This window comes from Manis javanica, chromosome 4 (genome assembly GCF_040802235.1).
Source record: "Manis javanica isolate MJ-LG chromosome 4, MJ_LKY, whole genome shotgun sequence".
NCBI classification, from domain to species: domain Eukaryota; kingdom Metazoa; phylum Chordata; class Mammalia; order Pholidota; family Manidae; genus Manis; species Manis javanica.
In genome coordinates, this window is record NC_133159.1 from 144,977,594 (window position 1) to 144,997,500 (window position 19,907).

Consider the following 19,907-nt stretch of genomic DNA (forward strand, 5'->3'; position numbering starts at 1 on the left):
TAAAAATACCACCATGGGAAATATCTACAACCATTATAGGGAACTCCACTACAGAAGCTCTGATAACTAGTCTTATCACCCAAAAAAACTACCTTTGGATGGACCAATTAATATTGAATATAAGGATCAATTCATATTATAAAAGGAAGGAATCTGTAAGGGGCCTATACATATACGTTTTTTATCTATATAATCTCCCTCCAAATCTCTTAAATTAACTGACACATTCTCTACTCTCTTGGGTATAATCAACCAAAAAGGCAAATAAACAAGGAAATTTCTAATAAAAAAAGAGAAACACTGAATAAACAGGTTAAATCATTAGCTCATTGCCATATAAACACCAATATTGATAATGCCAGTTTTTATCATTCATGTATATTTTCTACACGTTCCCAAATTACTTGGGCCCATCTGTCCCAAGGTCAAAGAACACACACTACAAACCAAACATGTGACAAATTTATATTAAAACAACTGCCCCCAAGAATGCCATCTCTAGAGGGCTCCCTTACCAGTTTCCTTTCCTACTGCACTCTCCCTCCCTATGAATTTCCAAATGTTAATGACACTTAGAAATTTCCTTTGTAAAGTAGTATTCTAAAAAGAAAAATCTGAAGTTACTTTCATAGTACATGAAGGACACAAATTCCAATTCTATTTTTAGGTCTTGACAATTATAGAAGAAATAATTCAAACTAAGTGAAAGCTGCTCATTTAACTTCAATTTTTAAAATGACACCATGAAATGTTTCTATCATAAAAACAAGGAGTACTAGAGTTTCCAAAGTGAGGAAGTACACTTTATTCAATTTAGTCATTGTCCTTCTTAAATGGCTGGCATGGAACCAACAGGTAAGAATTACAAAAAATTAAGCTCCACCTAGTGCCAGGTATTTATGGGAAGACTGGAGTATAATTACATGGAGGAGGTCAGTGACAGGTCAAGTAGATGACAGGCAGCTAGGGCACCTTTCAACTAAAATGTGATAACTTATAGACTTACCGGTGTTTTCGCAGATACGTTTCTAGCGTTTCTAAAAGACAACTAGAGTCAATTAAAACTACTTCATCCCTGCATTCTTGGGACATAAGTTCCCATACGTCCATCCAACAGCCTCTGCAGAAAGAAACAAATATTAGTGAAAAGGAAGAATATACAAGGGTAGAACATTTAAAAAGCAGAGTAAAGGATTGCTTGATTTTACCTGGCTGTTCCCTGGAAAGGTCCATAATGGAAAATGATCCTACACTTGCTGTCCTTCCTGTGGTCTTCACTACTTCTCTTATCTGTACTTAACTTCTCTGAACTGACACTGTTACTGCTGCCTTCACTGTAGTACAGTATAGTACAAAACTTAGTGACACTGAAGTAATCTCAAGGAATAATTTCTACAGTCTAAATTAAAATCATGAACTCTTTAAAACATTATTAGTACAATATATATTGCAAATCTGTACATAATTACATATTCACTTTAACCACATTAAAATATTACTTAAATGTGTTCATATTTTTACTTCTGGTCAACTACTAAGTTTACTTGATATAACTTAACAACATTTGCATTTACCAAGATAGCAACTGGTTAATATACTAAGCATTTTATGAATAAATCTACTTGGAACGTTTTAAATTCAAAAGGGCTGAAAAAATATATAAAATATTTTCACCTATAAACACAGGTCAATCTTCCACAAATTCAAAGTTCTAACAAGTTTTGATCTACTTACTGTGATTTTATAGCTAGCCCCTGGTAACAAAACTCTTACCTACACTCACATTTGTGAGTAGCTGGGAAAGTTACAGATTAATTAAATAAAATTTTACACTTACTAAAATAAAGGTAACATACTAAAATGAACACTTTATACAGCCTAAATCAGTGATAAGTGCTATACAAATAATTGTTTAAAAACTTACTAAAAACTTCCTAGACTCTCCCTCCCCCACAGGTTTCAATGTGGTGCTGGTCATGCATTTGCTTTGTTTCAGATGTGGATTCCAAGAAAAATGTGTGTCTATATCCCATTCAATGACAGTCTTCTGATTTTTTTCATGATTCTGAACAACTGGTTCCTGCCTGTTCTTCTCTGCAGGTCTCACTACAGTCCTAGAAATTCATTATCTTGGATACCTGAGATGGAAAAACCTGTGAATCTTTACTTTACCTACTCTATATAGCTAAGCATTTCTCAATCCCCTGCCCACCAAGTAAGGTCATACACACAATTCAGCTCCCTACTCCATCACAAGGGCTCAAGCCAAAGTTCAGCACTCCTTATTTTTGAAACAACCTCTACTACTCCTGTCTTCCATGCCACATCCTTCTCTCAACTCCCTTATTTCTTCTTTTTCTGATTATGCTTGAGTGATCCATAAACTCCTAAAACTGAGTAACTCTAAAACTTTAAGTTTTCATTACCGAGGAAAAGGTTCATGAAATTAGGGCTGGGAAATTATTTTATCATCAGAATGTGAGAGCAGTACTCTTTAAAAAGCTTTACTCAAGACAAATGCTGGGCATAGATTCCACAGGGCATAAATCTGCAAAGAAGTAAAAAGCTAACCTTTTCAAACAACATTGCTTCTCTCTCACTTACCAACTTTACATCTCCCTGTATGGCCCCGGAAGATGACTGGTTAGCCAGAGACGGGTAAGATTCCTCAAGGGAGGAACAACCTAAGACAGGCACAGTCGCAGGGGAGGCCATCAGGTGAGAAATTGGGGATCAACAGAGGTGAGGCTTAGAACTTCACCCCCCGTTTTGAGAGAAATCTTCTGCATCCGTGGATGTTTTAATGCCCTTGTCTAGCTTGTATTAACACATAGTCTACAGGCACACACCTGATCATCTACAATTGCTCTCTTACAACACTAAACTATGTTTTCTACCTTTATCTTGCATCTACCTACCACTTCAGCATTTTATTAAAAATAAAAATAATAATCATAATAAAGGGAGAAATGTGGGATTCACATATAAATCAAGTACAAAAATCAAACGAATACTCATATTTGACCTGATTGTTTATAGTTCATAATGAGTGATCAAAACCGAAAGTTTCTGTGATGACTGCCCTTGTACTATTCACCATGTAAGAACTTATTCACTATGTAAGAATTTGTTCACCATGTAAGAACTTGTTCGTTATGCTTCAGAAGATTGGAGACTGACGAGAATTAGGCTTGAGATGGATTAATGATTGTGCATTGAGTATTGACTCCCCTATACAGAATTTTATTGTTGTTAACAACCATTTGATTAATAAATATGAGAGATGCCCTCTCAAAAAAAAAAAAAAAAAAGCTTAAAAAAAATTTCTACAGCTCAAATCAAAATTTTATCCATATATCTTTAGACTGAAATGTCTTTATATCACTCCTTCAACTCAGGATCAAGCCTTCTGAAAAAGCCTTTCCACTCACTTGGTTTAGTCCCAACACTTTCCATTCACAGCTTAATCCGTTACAACCTTACATTGCATTCACTTTTCTCCCCTTCTGATCTGGATTCTGCTTCCACTCAACCACAGATCTGCTCATCAAAATCACCAATTATCTCAGTGTTCCTATGTCCAGTGGGCACTTCTGGGTCCTGGATGACTCAGTAGCACTTAACATAGCTGACTAGTACCCCCACAACACTCTTTTCCCTTGGCTTTCCTTGTACCTCTCCTGCCTCTCTTTCACATTTTCCTTACTAACTTATTTTCTACCATTAAATTGAAGTCTTCTCTTTTACTGTACTCCTCCTCTAGTTGATTGTATATATCATTCTCTAAGATAATCTTCAATCATCAGCTATAGGCCTAGTATTCTAGCCTAGACCTTTCTTTTGGATCTCAAATTTACTCCAAACAGGCAGTAACTTGTTTATTTGCATGGGCATGACAATACTATTAGGAAGGCTGAGCTGGATTACTGCTATTAAGCTGAAACCTAATCAATTGTATTATGCTTCCCTGGACAAAGTCTAAACAGAGAACGGTGGTGGTGACCAACCAAAGTGGAAGAGAGGGAATCTTGGCTAAGCAGATTGTATTCCCTAGCCTACTATCCATATGGTATATGGGAATAACTGAAGCTACCTTAAAAGATATTGCTTAAGAGAAACTAATTCCATTCATAGTGATTCTGTAACTCAGCAAACAACCTTCTAAAACATTTTGCTTCCCATGTGGTGGGGCTGTAGCTGAAGGGGGATGTGGAGGTTTGTTTTTTGTTTTTAAGCTGAAAGACAGGAAAACATAGCTGTATGTCAATTTAATAAAAGTAGACAACTGATGAAGCAGTCACTGAGAATGAGAGAGGACATGGAATCCAGAACAAAAGTAGGAGGACTGGTTTGAATGAAGGTGGCAATGAACACAGATGTGTAAGATGCTGCATTATCTGCTGCTTTTTAGTTCCTCAATGAAGAACATTCATAACAATAACAACAAAAAAAAAACAGAAGGCAGATTTTTATTCTATTACTCTGTGGCTTTAGCCAACAGGCCATTCAGATCAAGGATACTCTCTAATGAGAAAATCAGACTGAAATCTGCATTAGTCAAGTCATGAATTCTCTGCAAATACTGGTGAATCAGGTAAGTAAAGTAAGCGTTGTCCTAAGATAACCACTTTTAGACTGTGTAGAGTTTCACTGGGTTTAGAGTACTCGCCCACGTAGATAATCAAGTAATGTGTAGTTATTATTTGGATCCTAATTCTAACAAATCAATGTAAAAAGACATTTGTTAGAAACAGTTGGGAAAATCAAAACATGAACTGGATATGAAATTATCATTACTTTTGTTAGGTGTTATAATAATGGAACAGTCATTATGACAGAAAATGTCTATATATTAAGAAATACAATTGGAAATACAGAGGAATAAACTAACATGATGCCTGGAACTTGCTTTAAAATACATTAGTGAAGAAAAAGTGGGCAAATGAAATAAATGCAGCAAATCTTGGTAACCACTGAATCTGGATGAAGGTATTAGGGGAAAAGGGAGCCTTGAATAGTTTCTCTACTTTTCTATGTGTTTGATAGTTTTCATAATAAAAATGTTTTTGCTCCTTAGGGGGAAAAAAAAAGCCTTGTTAATAGATTATTAATTAACATCCCACCACCTGGTAAACCAGGTCTTTTTATCAGGGAGGAAAATGTCTATGGTGTCAATACTACTAATGAGATGTTAAAAAACTGATTTTTAAAATTAACTCAGAAGTATAGTTTTACATCATCCCATTCTCTCCAAACACGATACTTCTTAGAAACTCCCTTCAAATTCCATGGCTCCTCCTTACCATCTCCAACCCTAAGCTATTTTGTAGGGTGCAACAGTGTGACACTGTGTTGGGGAATGGGGGCAGAAGCAGCCTTGGGCATTGTAACGCCTAACCACAGAGAAAACTGTAAATTAGCTACATAAAAAAACATTTCCTTAACTGATTCAAGACATTTTTTTTTTTTTGAGAGGGCATCTCTCATATTTATTGATCAAATGGTTGTTAACAACAATAAAATTCTGTATAGGGGGGTCAATGCTCAATGCACAATCATTAATCCATCTCAAGCCTAATTCTCATCAGTCTCCAATCTTCTGAAGCATAACGAACAAGTTCTTACATGGTGAACGAATTCTTACATAGTGAATAAATTCTTACATGGTGAACAGTACAAGGGCATTCATCACAGAAACTTTCGGTTTTGATCAAGACATTTTTTAATCCTTGATAAATTAGAGAAATCCAGAGACAGAAAAGACAAGATAATTTATACATTATGACTATTATATAGATCAAAAATGATATTACTACTTTGAAAAACTTAAAATTGGCTATAGAGAATTTCACAAAGGTCTCAACCTCCTTCCTCTGAACGTATTTAATGCAAGGAAAACACTTTAAAAAGTCAAATCTATATTGAAACCCTAAAAAATATCAATGCAAATGGCCTACAGAACCAGAAGACATTTATTTTGACCTGTTATAGTGTAACCAATTATGAAATAAAACTAGCAATATATTTTTTTCTTTTTACTAAATACAACCAACATTTATAATCTTAACAATCACAACAAATCTTAATATTCAATTTTACTCACCCCAAAGGTTTTGGTTTGTGCGTATCTAAAGAGTGCAACTGACATCTCTTGTTCTTTTTACTTTTTGGAATAGCATCTATCATGTCATTTAGTTTGGACCTAATCAAAAATAAACCATCAAAGGTTTGATTAATATTTATTTTTCTTTAGAATTTTCAAAATCTCTATTTACTGCCTCTCAGTGAGAATGTACTTCAAGTATTATAGACACATCACCTATTTTGAAAATTTCTCAAACCTGTATACTTGTCTCCCCATTCCATTCCCAGTCTGTCAAAATGTTGAAAGAGACCTGCTCTATACAACATTTTCTCTCTCCCCAGACTGCATCTGTCTCATTCATCCCGGCATCTGCACTGTATCTAGCAGTGTGCCTGGCATGCAAATATTTTATGACTGACTGCTACCTGACTCTAAGCTATCTTCCCTTATCCAAACATTATCTTTAAAATACACTTATTCTTGATGTGGAACCATCAACAGAAACTTTATGCAAAATCAGAAATATGTATAGCTAATATCCATAACCTACATCCATCAATCAACAAAGCCTGGCAACTCTTAACTTTTGAATACATCTAGAATCAATCACTCCTCATCACCTCCATCATTAACACCCTTGTCCAACTTGCCTCTCTAGCTTAGTCAACTTCAATAGCTAGCAAATAGTCTCCTTGCTTCCATCCTTGCCTTTACATTCTAGGCTTCACTTAGAGCCAGAGTGATCTTCTCAAAACAGTCACATTATGGTATTTCTCTGTTCAGAAACCTTCCAAGGTTTCTTTCCTCAGGCAGGCAGAGTGAAAATCCAAAACCTCTACCACTCCTCTAAATAGGATTTGATCTTTGGATCACTTCTCTTTTCCTATTTATAATCACTCTTTGGTGATCACATCTCATTTCATAGGCTTAAATTATAAATACATGCAAAATTTGTATGATGTAAAAATACATGGTTTAAATACCATCTATATGCTAATGACACAAAGTTGTATCTCTAAACCAGACCTCTCTGAACTCTACTTGGACCCCCAACTGGTATCCCCAGTTTAACACATCCAAAAGTGAGCTCTGTAAAAAATCTCCCCCATCTTACCCATCTCAGTAAATGGAAGACATTTGTTCTGTTCTTTGGACCCCAAATATGAAAGTTACCCTTGATGCCTTTCACCATATCCAATCCATTCAAAACTCCTGTTGGCTCACTCGTAATATATCTAGGATCTAACCATTTCTCATTAGTTCTGTGGCCACTATACTGGCCTCAGATGTAATGAGTGGACATTAATGAGAAATAAGTAAGTTATTTCTTGCATGGATTACTAAACAGCCTGTTTCTCTGCCTTCCACAACCTTTTCATTTACTCTCAACACAGAGGTCAAAGTAAGCCAAACTAATCAGACCATGTCACTCCTCTGCTCAAAACCCTCCTCAATCTTCCTCTTACTCAGAGCAAAAAAAAAAAAAAAAAGACCTTAGGGTGGCACTACATAATTGGGCCTTTTATTGCTCCTCTGACCTCATCTTTTATTACCGTCCTCTTCTTTCATCTAACTCCAGACCCAGTGGCTTCAAACATGCCAAGGAAACTCCAACCTCTGAACCTTTACACTGGCTGCTCCTTCTCTGCCTTCTTCCAAATACCTACATGGTTCACTTACTCCATTCAAGTCAATATTCATTGTTATTTTATCAAAGATGACCTCTCTGACCATCCTCCATATTAATTTTACCCACTCATTCTCTATCTCCCTTACTTGTTTTTCTTTTAAACTTACCATACCTGACAGATTATGTATTTGCTTACTGCCTGCCTCTCCTCACATGAAAAGAAACTTTACAGGCACTGACACATAGAATACTCAATAAAATTGTTGAATTTGAACTCAAGCCCTCACCAAATTCAGAAGAAAAGCTACTACTGTCACCAAGTTTAAAAATTTAACAAAGCCATTTTTCTCTAATTGATTAGACTTACCCATGTACATAAAATAATGTATACAGCTTCTTTGCATCAGTCATGCAGCTTCGAGTTACAGATAGGACACCTTTGGGCCCTACTGTCAGGGGTTCAAGGGCAGGATTTCCAGACTCTACAAGCTGGGAGAAGAGGCGCTCCACACTGCGACGACAACCAACACATGGGACGAGCTGAGAAAGCGCACTCAAGACTTCCCGTGATGTCACCACCATGGCAATACTTAAATCTTGTTGCTTAAGCATACTATGTCGCTAAGAGAAAGAGGGAAAGAAAATGAAGAACTCTTAAGAAAGATATAAAATTACTCTTTCACTACTACTTCTGGTTCTTATTCTTGTGCCCAGTACAAACTGGGCCGGGCCAGCCATCTCTACCTGCTACTAGTCAGAAAGGCAATCTAGTCAGCCTTGTTTGTGTTGTACTGAGCTTCTTCCACAAGCCCCCCTGTTCTAGAACTACAGTATAAAAAGCTCTGCCTAGGATATAATGACTAAGCAATATGTGCCCCAGTAAAGCAAAAATAAACCCTATCTATGAATTTAGAGCTTGTTCAGTGATATTCAGCTTAAGTGTCCTCACTTAAAATTTAAAAAATTTTTAAAGAAAAGTAAAAAATAAAGACAGACACAATGTAGCTTTACCATGTCTTCTTCTCAACTTTCAACAACACACTATGTTTAGCTACAGGAATCAAGTTAGGATGGTGATCATGTAGAGCATCAATTCTCAACCTGGAGGTATGGACAGGGGTGTTATGGATTAGTGGAATGGAACAAGGCCTATCCTACCTATATAGGAGCCTGCAGTGACTTACTAATATGCTGGTGCATATGAATGTTATCTGTTGGTTTGTGACAAGGCAGAAAAATAACTAAGAACCACAGCTATAGAGAAATGGGCAAAACTCTGGTAAATAACTTCTACCTGGATGGATTTATAGTTACACTACAAGTCATGCCTCCAGCTCTTCCAAAAACAGATGGGAAAATAACTTCCAAGAAGGATTTTTCATTAACCTTTCAAAGTTTTCTCCAAAAGTAGAACTAGAATTTTGAAGTAACAATTTGTCTTTCATTTTCTTGACTACATACAATGTGTTTATAAAGTATCACATTGCATGAGAATTTTTAAAAAGCCAGAAAGTTCACGGTACAGAATTAATTTTTTTTTTACTTGAACAAAACTGTCCTACAGAAAAAAGCCCAACAAATTCTCAATGAAAAGTTGCATACCTTGTAAGTAAGATGTTCTGGTGAAATTAAAGCCTTGCAGACATGTAAAACCGTAACATACCACCACCAAATCTCTTTTACATGACAGGTACAAAAATATATTCACTGTAGCAATAGTGATAGAAAGCAATTCAGTACAATCTTAAGACTAAGAGAGCCTTATAAAACACTTAGTTAAAATTTTAAATGACTCTAAAACACAGACACACACACCATTTAAAACTATGATTTTTAAAACTATTACCTGAATGAACTGCTTTAATTGTGCACCATTATTTTGATGTCCATCAAGATTTAACACATTGTCAGGAAATTCCATCACCATCTTAATATGTAAGAGAATAAAAATAAATTATTTCATCTTCTTTGCACACATGATACAGACTATTTTATTAACTCCTAGGAAAGAAATAGACCCTTAAAGCCAGATTTGCCCACCTTGCCCCCTGTCAAAAAAAGTTGAACAAAAGTTCAAGTTATACAAGTTTCTAAAGCCAGACATTGTCATTAGGAGCAAGGGCACTGAGATCACGCAGACAATAGTTCAAATCCCAGCATAACTCTGAGCAAGTTACTTAACTTGTCTGATTTTCAGTTTCCTCACTTGTAATGTGGGGATTAAATTATGTTTACGAGTGTTTGCTGAAGTGGCTAATAACAGCATTTAGTAAGTGAAATAACCTGATATTTTACATTAAACACACATTTTTAGTTATTCATCTTAACTTTGGAATATAGTAAGCCTTATGTAAATGAGTATATATGAAACATACATATAATGACATATATAAAGTACTTTATATACAGATAGATACAGTACTCAGAACAGTATCCGGCACATAGTAAATATTTGCTCTAATTATGAACAAAAAGAATAAACAGATATTTATTCAAGTATCAAAATAAACTACCAGAGGGAAGAGAGATACAAAGTTTAAGGTGTTTTGGGATGTCAGAAAATGGGAAATTTGTAATCAATACATTTCAGTTATCTGTGACACCACTGATTGTAAGAAGTACCATAGTTATGTACCACTAGGAAAGAGCCATTATAACTAAATGGTGTCACCAAATGAAAGAAGCATCCCAATTTCAGAGATGTTAAAATATGAAGGAAAAAAAGGTATGCCTTCAAAACAATGGATAAAGAAACCCACTTATATCTTAACTAAAACACTGTTGAAGATATCAAACAACTGTCCTAGGACAAATTTCCAGTTGACAAGGGCCACAAACTCCTACACACCCAAAGAGTGAAGTCAGGATAAAGAGATCCACTTGAATCAAAAACAAAAAAACTAAAAAACCTAAAAACCGCAACCAGTTGAGTGTGATCTTAAAAAGATTTCTCTTAGACAAGTAATGATTCTATAGAATCTTACTACACTGATGTACAGTGATTGTAATGGGGTATGTGGGGGGGACTTGATAATAGGGGGGAGTCTAGTAACCATAATGTTGTTCAAGTAATTGTACATTAACGATATCAAAAAAAAAAAAAAAGGATTTCTCTTTACCAACCAACTCCACAAAGACCTGCTTCCTTAACAGAGGTGACCATTCTTGTCCCTCCACATTAGAAATCAGAGCCTTAAAACACGCTTGTTCTTAACAATAAACTGCAGACAGAACAACTAAGGCAGGTGTAAGCAATAAATGTATGCTCTTTTCTTGATTTGGTAAGGGGAATATTGGATATGTGAAGTGGAGACAAGTGGATATAAGGGTGGATGAAAACGCAAGCACCAACTCAACAATCCAGGACCTCACAGTATTTCACAGAACCAGAAGCCACTTGAATAATATGACTCAATTTCTTATATGTTTTCTTGCAGAAAAAGAAAATACATAATATATTAGATGTGGCTATCTAGGCAGTGAGGAGACAGAGTATTTTTTATGTGCTTCTCCCTCTCCCAAATTTATTACAATGTATATAAACTACTTATCATCAGGGGGTAATCCATATTCCTTGCTTCTAAGTCTAGATTCATTATTCCATGTTCAGAGACATGTTTCCACCTCAACAGCTTTTACTGTTCTAGATGTTTCTTCTTCCACACACAAGGACTCTGTTCATATTTCAGTTTCAAGGATCAATTATCCAATTTTCAGGTTTATTGATGTCTCTAGTTTTTCCTCTCAATAGTCTTAATATCTCCACAGTGGTGGTAATAATAGTACAGACATATAATGTAGCTTCACATATATATATATATTCATACATATAGGCATTATTCTAAGTACTTTTATATACTAACTTTACCAATACCACAAAGTAAAACTGGTCACTAGTCTAGTAATTGTAACTTTGAATGAACTGGTGAGGATGACTGAAATAAATGAGTAAAATATCTAATGATCCAAATTGCTCACTGTAATTTATCATAATTAACAGTCTCAAATTAAAAAAAAAAAAACATTTAACCACCCTGGTATCAGAAATCCTGGCCCATGAAAACTGATAAAAGAATACAAACAGTTAATAGTACAAATAACTCATATAATGTTTTCTGGAATCACCCTATAGTTTAAAATGCAAAAAGATTTAACTGCCATGTCATAAAAAATGTATAGGATAAACTTTTAAAACCATGGAATTCAAAAGAACACTTGCAGGTCACTCCAAACCTACCATTTAAGCAACACTTGATTTGCATTTTCACTTGTTCGATATAAATATACACAACTTTACCACATATCAACTGCCACCATAAAACAATTAATTCAATTACCTATACTATTTTAAGATCAAAACTATCAATTTAAGAAACATTCAAAGAATGATCTTCATTTAACCAAATAAAGGTCTCCCCACTCTGTTCATAGGTGAAATCCCGAATTCTGACTCTATTTAAGTGAATAATTTTTATTCTCATTAACTATGTTTTATTGTTTCAGTAATTAGAGGTCAAAAACACATTGAACATACTGAGGCCAACCAGCTGACCTTTAAAAATACACACACACACACACACACACACACACACACACACAAAATTCAGGATAATACCTGCTTTAGGAATCCTTTTTAAAAAGTCAACAAGGAACAGGGTTAAAATTAAAAAAGAAAAATTTTTCTTAACCCCCCATTTAGATCGTTTCATTTTTACCTAACTAGTGCATACAGATTAATGTCAAGTTTCAGTCTATCACTACATATGTCTTTCTGGGGTTGCATTGGCTTGGATAGTACTAAATTTTCTCTTGTACTTACTCTATACCACTCTGCTTAGAAACTACAGTCACACTAAATACTTTGTCCTTCCTTTCAAACACAGAACAATGGCTTTTTACCTTGTTATTTTCTGGCCAATCACTACATGCTCTTTAATATTGAAAAATGGCAGTAAGAAAAAGGAAAAAAGGAAAAAGGGGAAGGCAAAGAGATAACAACACTATTTTTCCTCCATTCTGTAAAATCACTTCAATTTAATCTTCAAATTCTAGGTTACCTAAAGGAAGACAGTCATGTAAAGTATTTCAGGTGTAGTTTCACAGAGGAATCATTAGTGTTTGGCTTCATGATGAGGTAGCCTATTCCTAGCTAGCCAAAAATAGAACCAGTCATTGTCCTGCAATTACTGCTTTGTAAAGTTTATTGAATCCACTACCCACTTTCACTGTTAAGTATCTGTCCTGGTTTCTCCTGACCACAAATAATCTGCTTTTAGCACATTCTCATCTCTAACCAACAATATTAAGTTTGTGTCTGTTAAAAAACATTGTCACTTTAGTTTTACTTTTTTACTTCTTCATTCTCACAGCTATCTGTAACATCTATCACCTTTGGTAAATTATTTAATCAAATTGAAAGAAAACATTAAATACTAAACTTTTAACAAGTGCTACACATTTAATACCCAAGTAGATGTGCTTCCATTTATTACCTTTTAAAGTCTCAGTTAAAAACCCTTATCAGAGTTTCTAGTCCATTTAGGTTGGTTTGAATTAGGAAGGTAAACTGTGTTTCAGAAATAATGCTGCAATTTGACAGAACTTTATATAAAAGGTTTTATCCTTTGATCAAGTAACTGTATGTCCAAAAGCATGAGAAAAAAATTTTAATGTGAAGATTTATGCATTTATATTCTTACAGTATTATTCATAGCAAAAACTGGAACCACCTCTATGTCCAACAAACGAAGAATGACTGAATCATGAAATGTCACACACAAAGTATCACACAGTCATTAAAGCTGTTTAAGAATGACAAGAGAAAATGTTTTCAATATTACATTTAGTGAAAAAAAGCAAGATATAAAATGTTACAAAGGATAATATATCTCAACTCTTCATCCATGTGTGTTTATTACTAGTATATCCTTATCTCTGGGAAATAGAGTTAAAGATAATTTGTTTTGCAGTTACTTTCTCAAGATTATTTTATAAGGAGTATATATTTGACTCTTATTAAAAAAAAATGCTTGCTTAAAAATTAATTCTTCAAAGATGTCTCTAAAATAAAATCTATATTCTATTCATCTGCTATTTTACAATTCTAATAATACTGAAAAGCATTTTAGCCACATTGCATGCCACTTTCCCAAATATTCCACCAGTTTACTTATTTGGGATTTTCTCAAATACACCTACATCAGCACTGTATGTAAGTATTCACACCCACTAGGATACCGTACGAGTCTTTTAAACATGAATACAACATACCACAAAAAGGAGGCTACTTCCTCACATACAAGCTTCTTTTTAACAAATCCAATTTAAAATCACCAGCTTAACTAAGTCTAGAGGTTTAAACTAGTTACCAAAATGATAAAACATTTACAGCTGATTGTAAACACTGTAACTAGACTTAACATCTGGGAACTAACAGGATTCTAAGACTGCTTGAAACAAGGATCACACAATGTCTCTTCGTTGCATTACCTGTGGAAGTAGAACAAAGACCAGACCAAATGTCAACTTCAGGGATCCACTGTCATCAAATTATCAGTGGACCCATGCATAGCATAAACCACTTTCCCTCCCTCTTCCCCAACAGGTGTTTGCTCTGCATTCTTCCTTATAAGCAGTATTTGACAGGATGGTTCTGAAATTTGTTCCCATAAGTATGATGCATTCTTGACAAGAATTTTCACTAACCAGCATTCAATGACCATGCAGAAGTTCCAAGACAAAGTTCAATAGTCCCACTCATTCCCTAGTGATAAAACGGTCCCAAAGAAAAACTGCACCTTTTCCTAAATAAGATGCTATTTTGAGGTATTTAGATTAAGCAAGCCAAATTTGCCTTGGTCACAAGTTCACAATACAATAAAAGCAAAACTCAACCACAATATTCAGTCCAATCCCAACTTCTCCTGAGAAATAAATACAGTAATAAATAACAGCGCAAGGTTACACCTTTTTCTATGAACAAATTTGGAAATACCACTGTATAGAGACTTGGCTATTTTTAGAATGCTACAAGACAGATGTATCAATGCTGCCGCATTCACATTAAAGGTAGTTTTATAAGCATAAGGAATCAATAAGTGTCTTTTAAAATTTTTTAGCTACTCAAATTTATGTTGCTATCCCTTATGTTCTGACATTACGTACTCAAGAGTAATCTTACATCCAAACCCACAGGATCTTTTTTTAACTTCAAAGGCACTTTGGGACAATAAATATAAAAGATTGATAGCGAACTATGTGCTCTAGTAAAGTGTTTGTGTTAAAAGGGGAGAGAAGAAAGAAAACAGATGAACTCATATGGGAGTTTTCAAATTGAAAAATGTATCATTTAATTTGATTAGAGTGCTATTTTTTTCAAGTACTTAAAATACAAGTCCATTATACTTTTAGTGCAAAAAGTGCAGAAATCATAACCAAGGCATACAAGTACAAATTCTACTTAACTTATTATGTGGCCAAATCATTCTACTTTTTTCCAGATCAAAAAAAAATGTAGTTGGGTAATTACAGACGCTTTTGCTAAATTCTAACAAATTAAGTCATTCAATAGCTCTTCTCATCCTTTTAAAAAGTACTACAGCTCAATCAAGTCTTGAGACTGGCAAACAGAAAAGCATACAGTGGCATCTCTACAATGACTTGCACTTTATATAAAATTTGAAAAAACTTCGGTAGGTATTGCAACAAAAATTTTTTTTGAATTCAACAATACAGGTCAACTGCTTTTGAAAAGCAAAAAAGCCAAAGGTAGTTAAGATGAAGAGACTTAGTTACACCTATCAAAATGGGCAGCTGTATAATCCAAAGCTTCAGCATCACCAAAATGCAGATGTCAAAAGATACTTAAAAAAGGTTCATTTCATTTCTTAAGAAATAGTGGCAAACAACTGCACTCATTTCCTGTTCAGATTCAATTCAAATTTCTGCCATTTCCTTTCAAAGGAAATACTGCAGCAACACAGGGCAGAGGGTCGGTAATGCTGTGCCACCAACTCTACCAGAACTGGGTTTTAACATTAAAGATAAGCAATCAGTGTCTAAAATGCTCTTACACATTCAGTAATTTTTCTTCCTTAAAAAAGAAAAAAAAGGCTACCTATAAACTAAAGAATAACTATTGCCAAGAAAGCCCATTTTGAAGAGTCATGGCCTAGCAACAGAATTATTTGTAAGAGTTTTAATGTACTCTGCAATACGAGACTACTCACAACGAAATCGAATCATTTTAGTGGAATCTGTGCTGTGCAAGAGCATGTCATTCTGCCCTCAGTGATTATGCTTATGCAGTGACAGCTACAGTATTTAGAAAACATACAGGTAGGAGGAGTGAAGCTGCGACATTTCCAGATAATTGAGCCTCCTGGAGGGTAGATGGTTTAAGAGACAGGCCCTGAATGCCCAAGATCCTTCAACCCCTCTCCAGGGAACACGCTTTGGCAAAAGCAGCTTCTCCTAAAGGGAACGGGTAAAATGAGAGGGTTCAAAACAAAGAGAAAATGTAGAGAGGGACTGGAAAGCCCTATGGAGCACTAAGGCCGCAGAGGTTACTGAGCGACCCACTGCAAAGGCGAGTTTGCGGGGCCTGCCGGGGAGAAGGCCTCGCCTAGGAGTTGCAACACACTATTTCTCCAGTGCGCAGCGCTCGGCCTGGGGGAGGGGAAGGAGGGGAAACAGCTGCCAGGGCAGCAGCGAGCCCGGCCCGGGCTGCTCACCGTGAGGGTGTCGTCTATGTAGAGGGGAATCTGCCTCCTCTCGAAGGGGAACTCCTCTTCCCCGTCCCTGCACACTGCCACCAGTCGCGCCATCGTCCCCGACGCTGCCGTTGCCACCGTCACCACCTCCTCCCAGATGCCGCCGCCTCCACCGCCGCTGCTCCTGCCGCTGTCGCCTCCTCCCAGCTCCTGCCTGAAACAGCCAAACCCCGCGAGCGTAAGCATCCGCCGCCGCGCAGCACTTTCGCCACGGAGGGAGGGTGAGGAGCGGGAGGGTACCGGAGAGCCGGGCAGCGTTTCCCATCACCCGATTCCACACGCGCTCAGCCATTCAGCGCTGAGCAGCGCCGGGACCCGCCCCCCCTCTCCGCTCACCCTCCCCAACCCCCACCCCCGCCGGCCTCCACTCAGGGTCCAAAGGAGAGCGGAAGGGACTCACCGGCCCTGGGGCTTCCCCAGCCCGTCACTGGAGTCCCGGCTCCAGAACCCAACCCCCGGCTCAGCGCCACAGCCCAGTGCCCGCTTCCCGCCGCCTGGGAGCTCTCAGCCCACTGCTGACCCCTTCCTCCCCTTTCCTGGAGCGCCCCGCCCAGTCAGTCCCCGGGCCGCAGCTGCCCAGCGCGACCCCGCCCCTGGGAGGGGTCGACCCCGCCTCAGCTCTGCGGAGTACTGGGGGAAGACAGACCCATTCCTCACCCTTCCTGGAGAAGGCCTCGCGGCTCTGACCTTCACCGTTTTCGTGGTCGCTTTCCTGACCCCCACCTCTGCTCCCCGTTACCAGCTGACAAGGCCCGCGTAAGGGCCGGCCTGGGCAGGAGCGCGGCTCCGAAAGCCGTTTCCTCTCCAGACTCGGCCGCCCGCGCCACGGGGAGTGGGGGAGGGAGGGCGGGGGACGTAGGGAGGGTGGGACAGGGAGGGCCCCGCCTCCTCTCGCGAGACTGTAGGCTGCCGCGCCCCGAGTCTCTTTCGAAACCCTAGGGGAGGGGGTGGGGTGCTCCCCGGTGCTCCCCGGTTCTCCCCGCTCCCCCGGCAATCTGGGACGCGTGCTCCGCGCCCTCCCTTAGTCTAGCTGCTCAAATAAACCCGACCTAGGGTTTCTCGCAGGAATGAGTAAGCCTAAACCTCAGTCCCCTGCTGTACAGGTCTGGGAACCGCTCTCCCAAGGGAGAGCTGGGCCGAGCTGATTAGGGGCCCACCGAAAGTCGAGGCCCAGCGAGCATTTGGGTAAGTAGGGAGGAACTGAGGCTTTTAAAATCAGTGAGAACGAAAAGGCGGGACTGAGGGAAGGCGAGACGACCATCTGGTGCGTAAGACGAACTCGGGGCTTGGTTTCCGTACCTGATGCAGCTTTCGCTGTCACCATGTTTTCACCAGATGCCGGCCGATCCCGTCGAGGGAACCGAAAATAAAATATTTTAAGTGCAGACAGTTGTGTGTTGTCGTAGTTACACCGGAGGCAAATAGAAGACTGTGTGGCAAGTGGCTTGTGTATGCGTCCTGGCTAGAGAAACGTATTGGGTCGGGTTAATATTAACTTAAGGACTCAGGACACAGATTGCCTTGGAGAAAGTACTGATGCTGGCCAAAGGCCCTTCCCTCTGACCCTTTCCTGAGAAGAGCTGCTGTATAGGCAATTCATCTACACTCTTTGCCATCATGTACGCAGTTTCTACCTTGAAGCCTGTTCTACTTTGGAGTCCTGTTGTAAAGCCAAAATAATTACTGGGAAGTATTTTGCCTATAAAAGCCTTGACAATTTTGAGGATAAATCCATTTGCTGTTCTTAAAACTAATCCTGATGACAGATCTAGATTTCCTGGTAGAATAAGCTACAGCTATGATACTGGCCTTTTAAAAGTATTTTGGTCATCACATGATGTCTTAAGAGACCCACAAGGAAAACCCCATAGTGCATCCTTAGCCGCATTGTGTGGTCACTGTTGGGGTAGGTGACATAACAAACCAGAGACACAAAGGTGTGATTATCCAGTAAGTATACCTTTTGGCCATGTTAGAAGAGCAGAACAGTGTGATAGTTAACTTAAATCCAGTAGGCATTGCATGCAGCTTCTGACAGTTTAGACTACATAGCCGAAAATTGGACATTTTAAGAGACTCTTGTGTTTTATGTAAAAACACTCCTAAGGAAAAAAAGAATACTGTGACTTTTTTAAGATCCAAAGGTGCTCCTACAAAGACTATGTATAAATGTATAAAGACTATACAATTAATATATCTGCTTTATACCATTAAACTTCCTTTGCATTATAGTTGGGAAGGGACATTGAAAATGACAAGCTTAAGGTGCTAATTCCAATTACTTTCATTACTGAGTACTAGAAAAAGTATTCACCCTGGCGATTTAAATCTTACATTAGTAAAGGTACTAAAACCCATATATGAGACATATTGAGGACCACAACAATCTCTTTCCATCTGAGATTACCTCCCCTCATTTAGACTTGTCTTTTAGGTCCACTGAAAACACTGCTTAGTGTCTTTGGACAGTGTTTCACATGCTATAGGTATTTCAACAAATATTGTAAGGCTAAAAGGTGGGTGATTTGCTAGACAAGTTATTCTTTCTCAATATGAGGCGAAAACCTAGGTACTACAAATAGGTAAAATCAATATATGACATAAAATGCTTAGAAATTATTTCATAGGAAAACAATACTTAGAAGCTTTATGTAACTTTTTAAATTTTTTTATTAAAGTATTCATATGCAATCATATGTTGGTTTCAAATGTACATCACAGTGGTTCAACAGTCCCCATGATCAACTTCTACTGTGATAACAAATTATTTTGTCCTTTTATCCCCTCCCCCTTGTATCTTCTTCATTTTAGAGCAGGCACTCTGTTTTCACTAGTCTACCTTCAGCTATAACCAGTAGTGCTGTACCAAGTATTTCATGACTAGATGCCTTTAGAAAACTTACCTCTAATTGACAAAATAAGTGATGAGTACATAAAAAATCTAATTGTTGCCTATTTTAAATTTTGATTGGCATTGTGAAGGGCAAGGTTGAAAGATTTTAAAGTCCATGAAAGAGAAAGCAATCAACAGAGGATATTTTGCTGGTACCTAATAAAGAACAGTTGGACTGATGGAGATGTGATAGATGATCAGCAACTGTGAAACATTAACTTACTGAGAGAGATTTAAGACCTAGAAAAGGATGAACGGCAGCAGTTACTGACAAGCAGCAGCAGACCACTTAGACACCATGATCGTCAAGTCATCAAATAATTTAAATTATTTAAAATGACAGCCAGTGGAGCCTCTCAGCCCTCAGAATGCTTTGAACGAGGGCGTTGTGGGGTATTAACACTGACACAGTGAGCAGGAAAACCAATCACTTTTTCTAGTTATGCTTAATTTGCATACTAAAATCTTACTGGTTAAATTTCAAGTCTTCTTAATAGAAAATTAACCTAATTTTTGTTTTCATAGCTG

General features: G+C 37.6%; 1 protein-coding gene and 1 long non-coding RNA gene across 8 annotated transcripts in view; one reads left to right on the forward strand and one right to left on the reverse strand.

Annotated features, from left to right (window-relative positions):
- The window catches only part of GGNBP2 (gametogenetin binding protein 2), a 32,070-nt gene extending 14,152 nt beyond the window's left edge, over positions 1-17,918 (reverse strand). For 3 of the 7 annotated variants that reach the window (XM_073235287.1, XM_073235288.1, XM_073235284.1), the window contains exons 1-7: positions 17,144-17,317; positions 16,448-16,640; positions 9,562-9,642; positions 8,083-8,336; positions 6,104-6,202; positions 1,209-1,334; positions 1,007-1,120 (exon numbers count right to left, since the gene is read on the reverse strand). In XM_073235287.1, the coding sequence (XP_073091388.1) occupies positions 1,007-1,120; positions 1,209-1,334; positions 6,104-6,202; positions 8,083-8,336; positions 9,562-9,642; positions 16,448-16,540 (767 nt within the window). In that variant the 5' untranslated portion in view covers positions 16,541-16,640; positions 17,144-17,317. Of the gene's footprint in view, positions 1-1,006; positions 1,121-1,208; positions 1,335-6,103; positions 6,203-8,082; positions 8,337-9,561; positions 9,643-16,447; positions 16,641-16,886; positions 17,031-17,143; positions 17,318-17,785 lie in introns of those variants that run through there. The other 4 variants (XM_017639657.3, XM_017639655.3, XM_073235285.1 and 1 more) reach the window with 3 other exon arrangements.
- On the forward strand, positions 17,345-17,871 carry LOC140849086 (uncharacterized). The gene is made up of 2 exons (XR_012130632.1): positions 17,345-17,671; positions 17,822-17,871. It is a non-coding gene; the product is annotated as an uncharacterized lncRNA (long non-coding RNA).
- Positions 17,919-19,907: the final 1,989 nt, after the last annotated feature.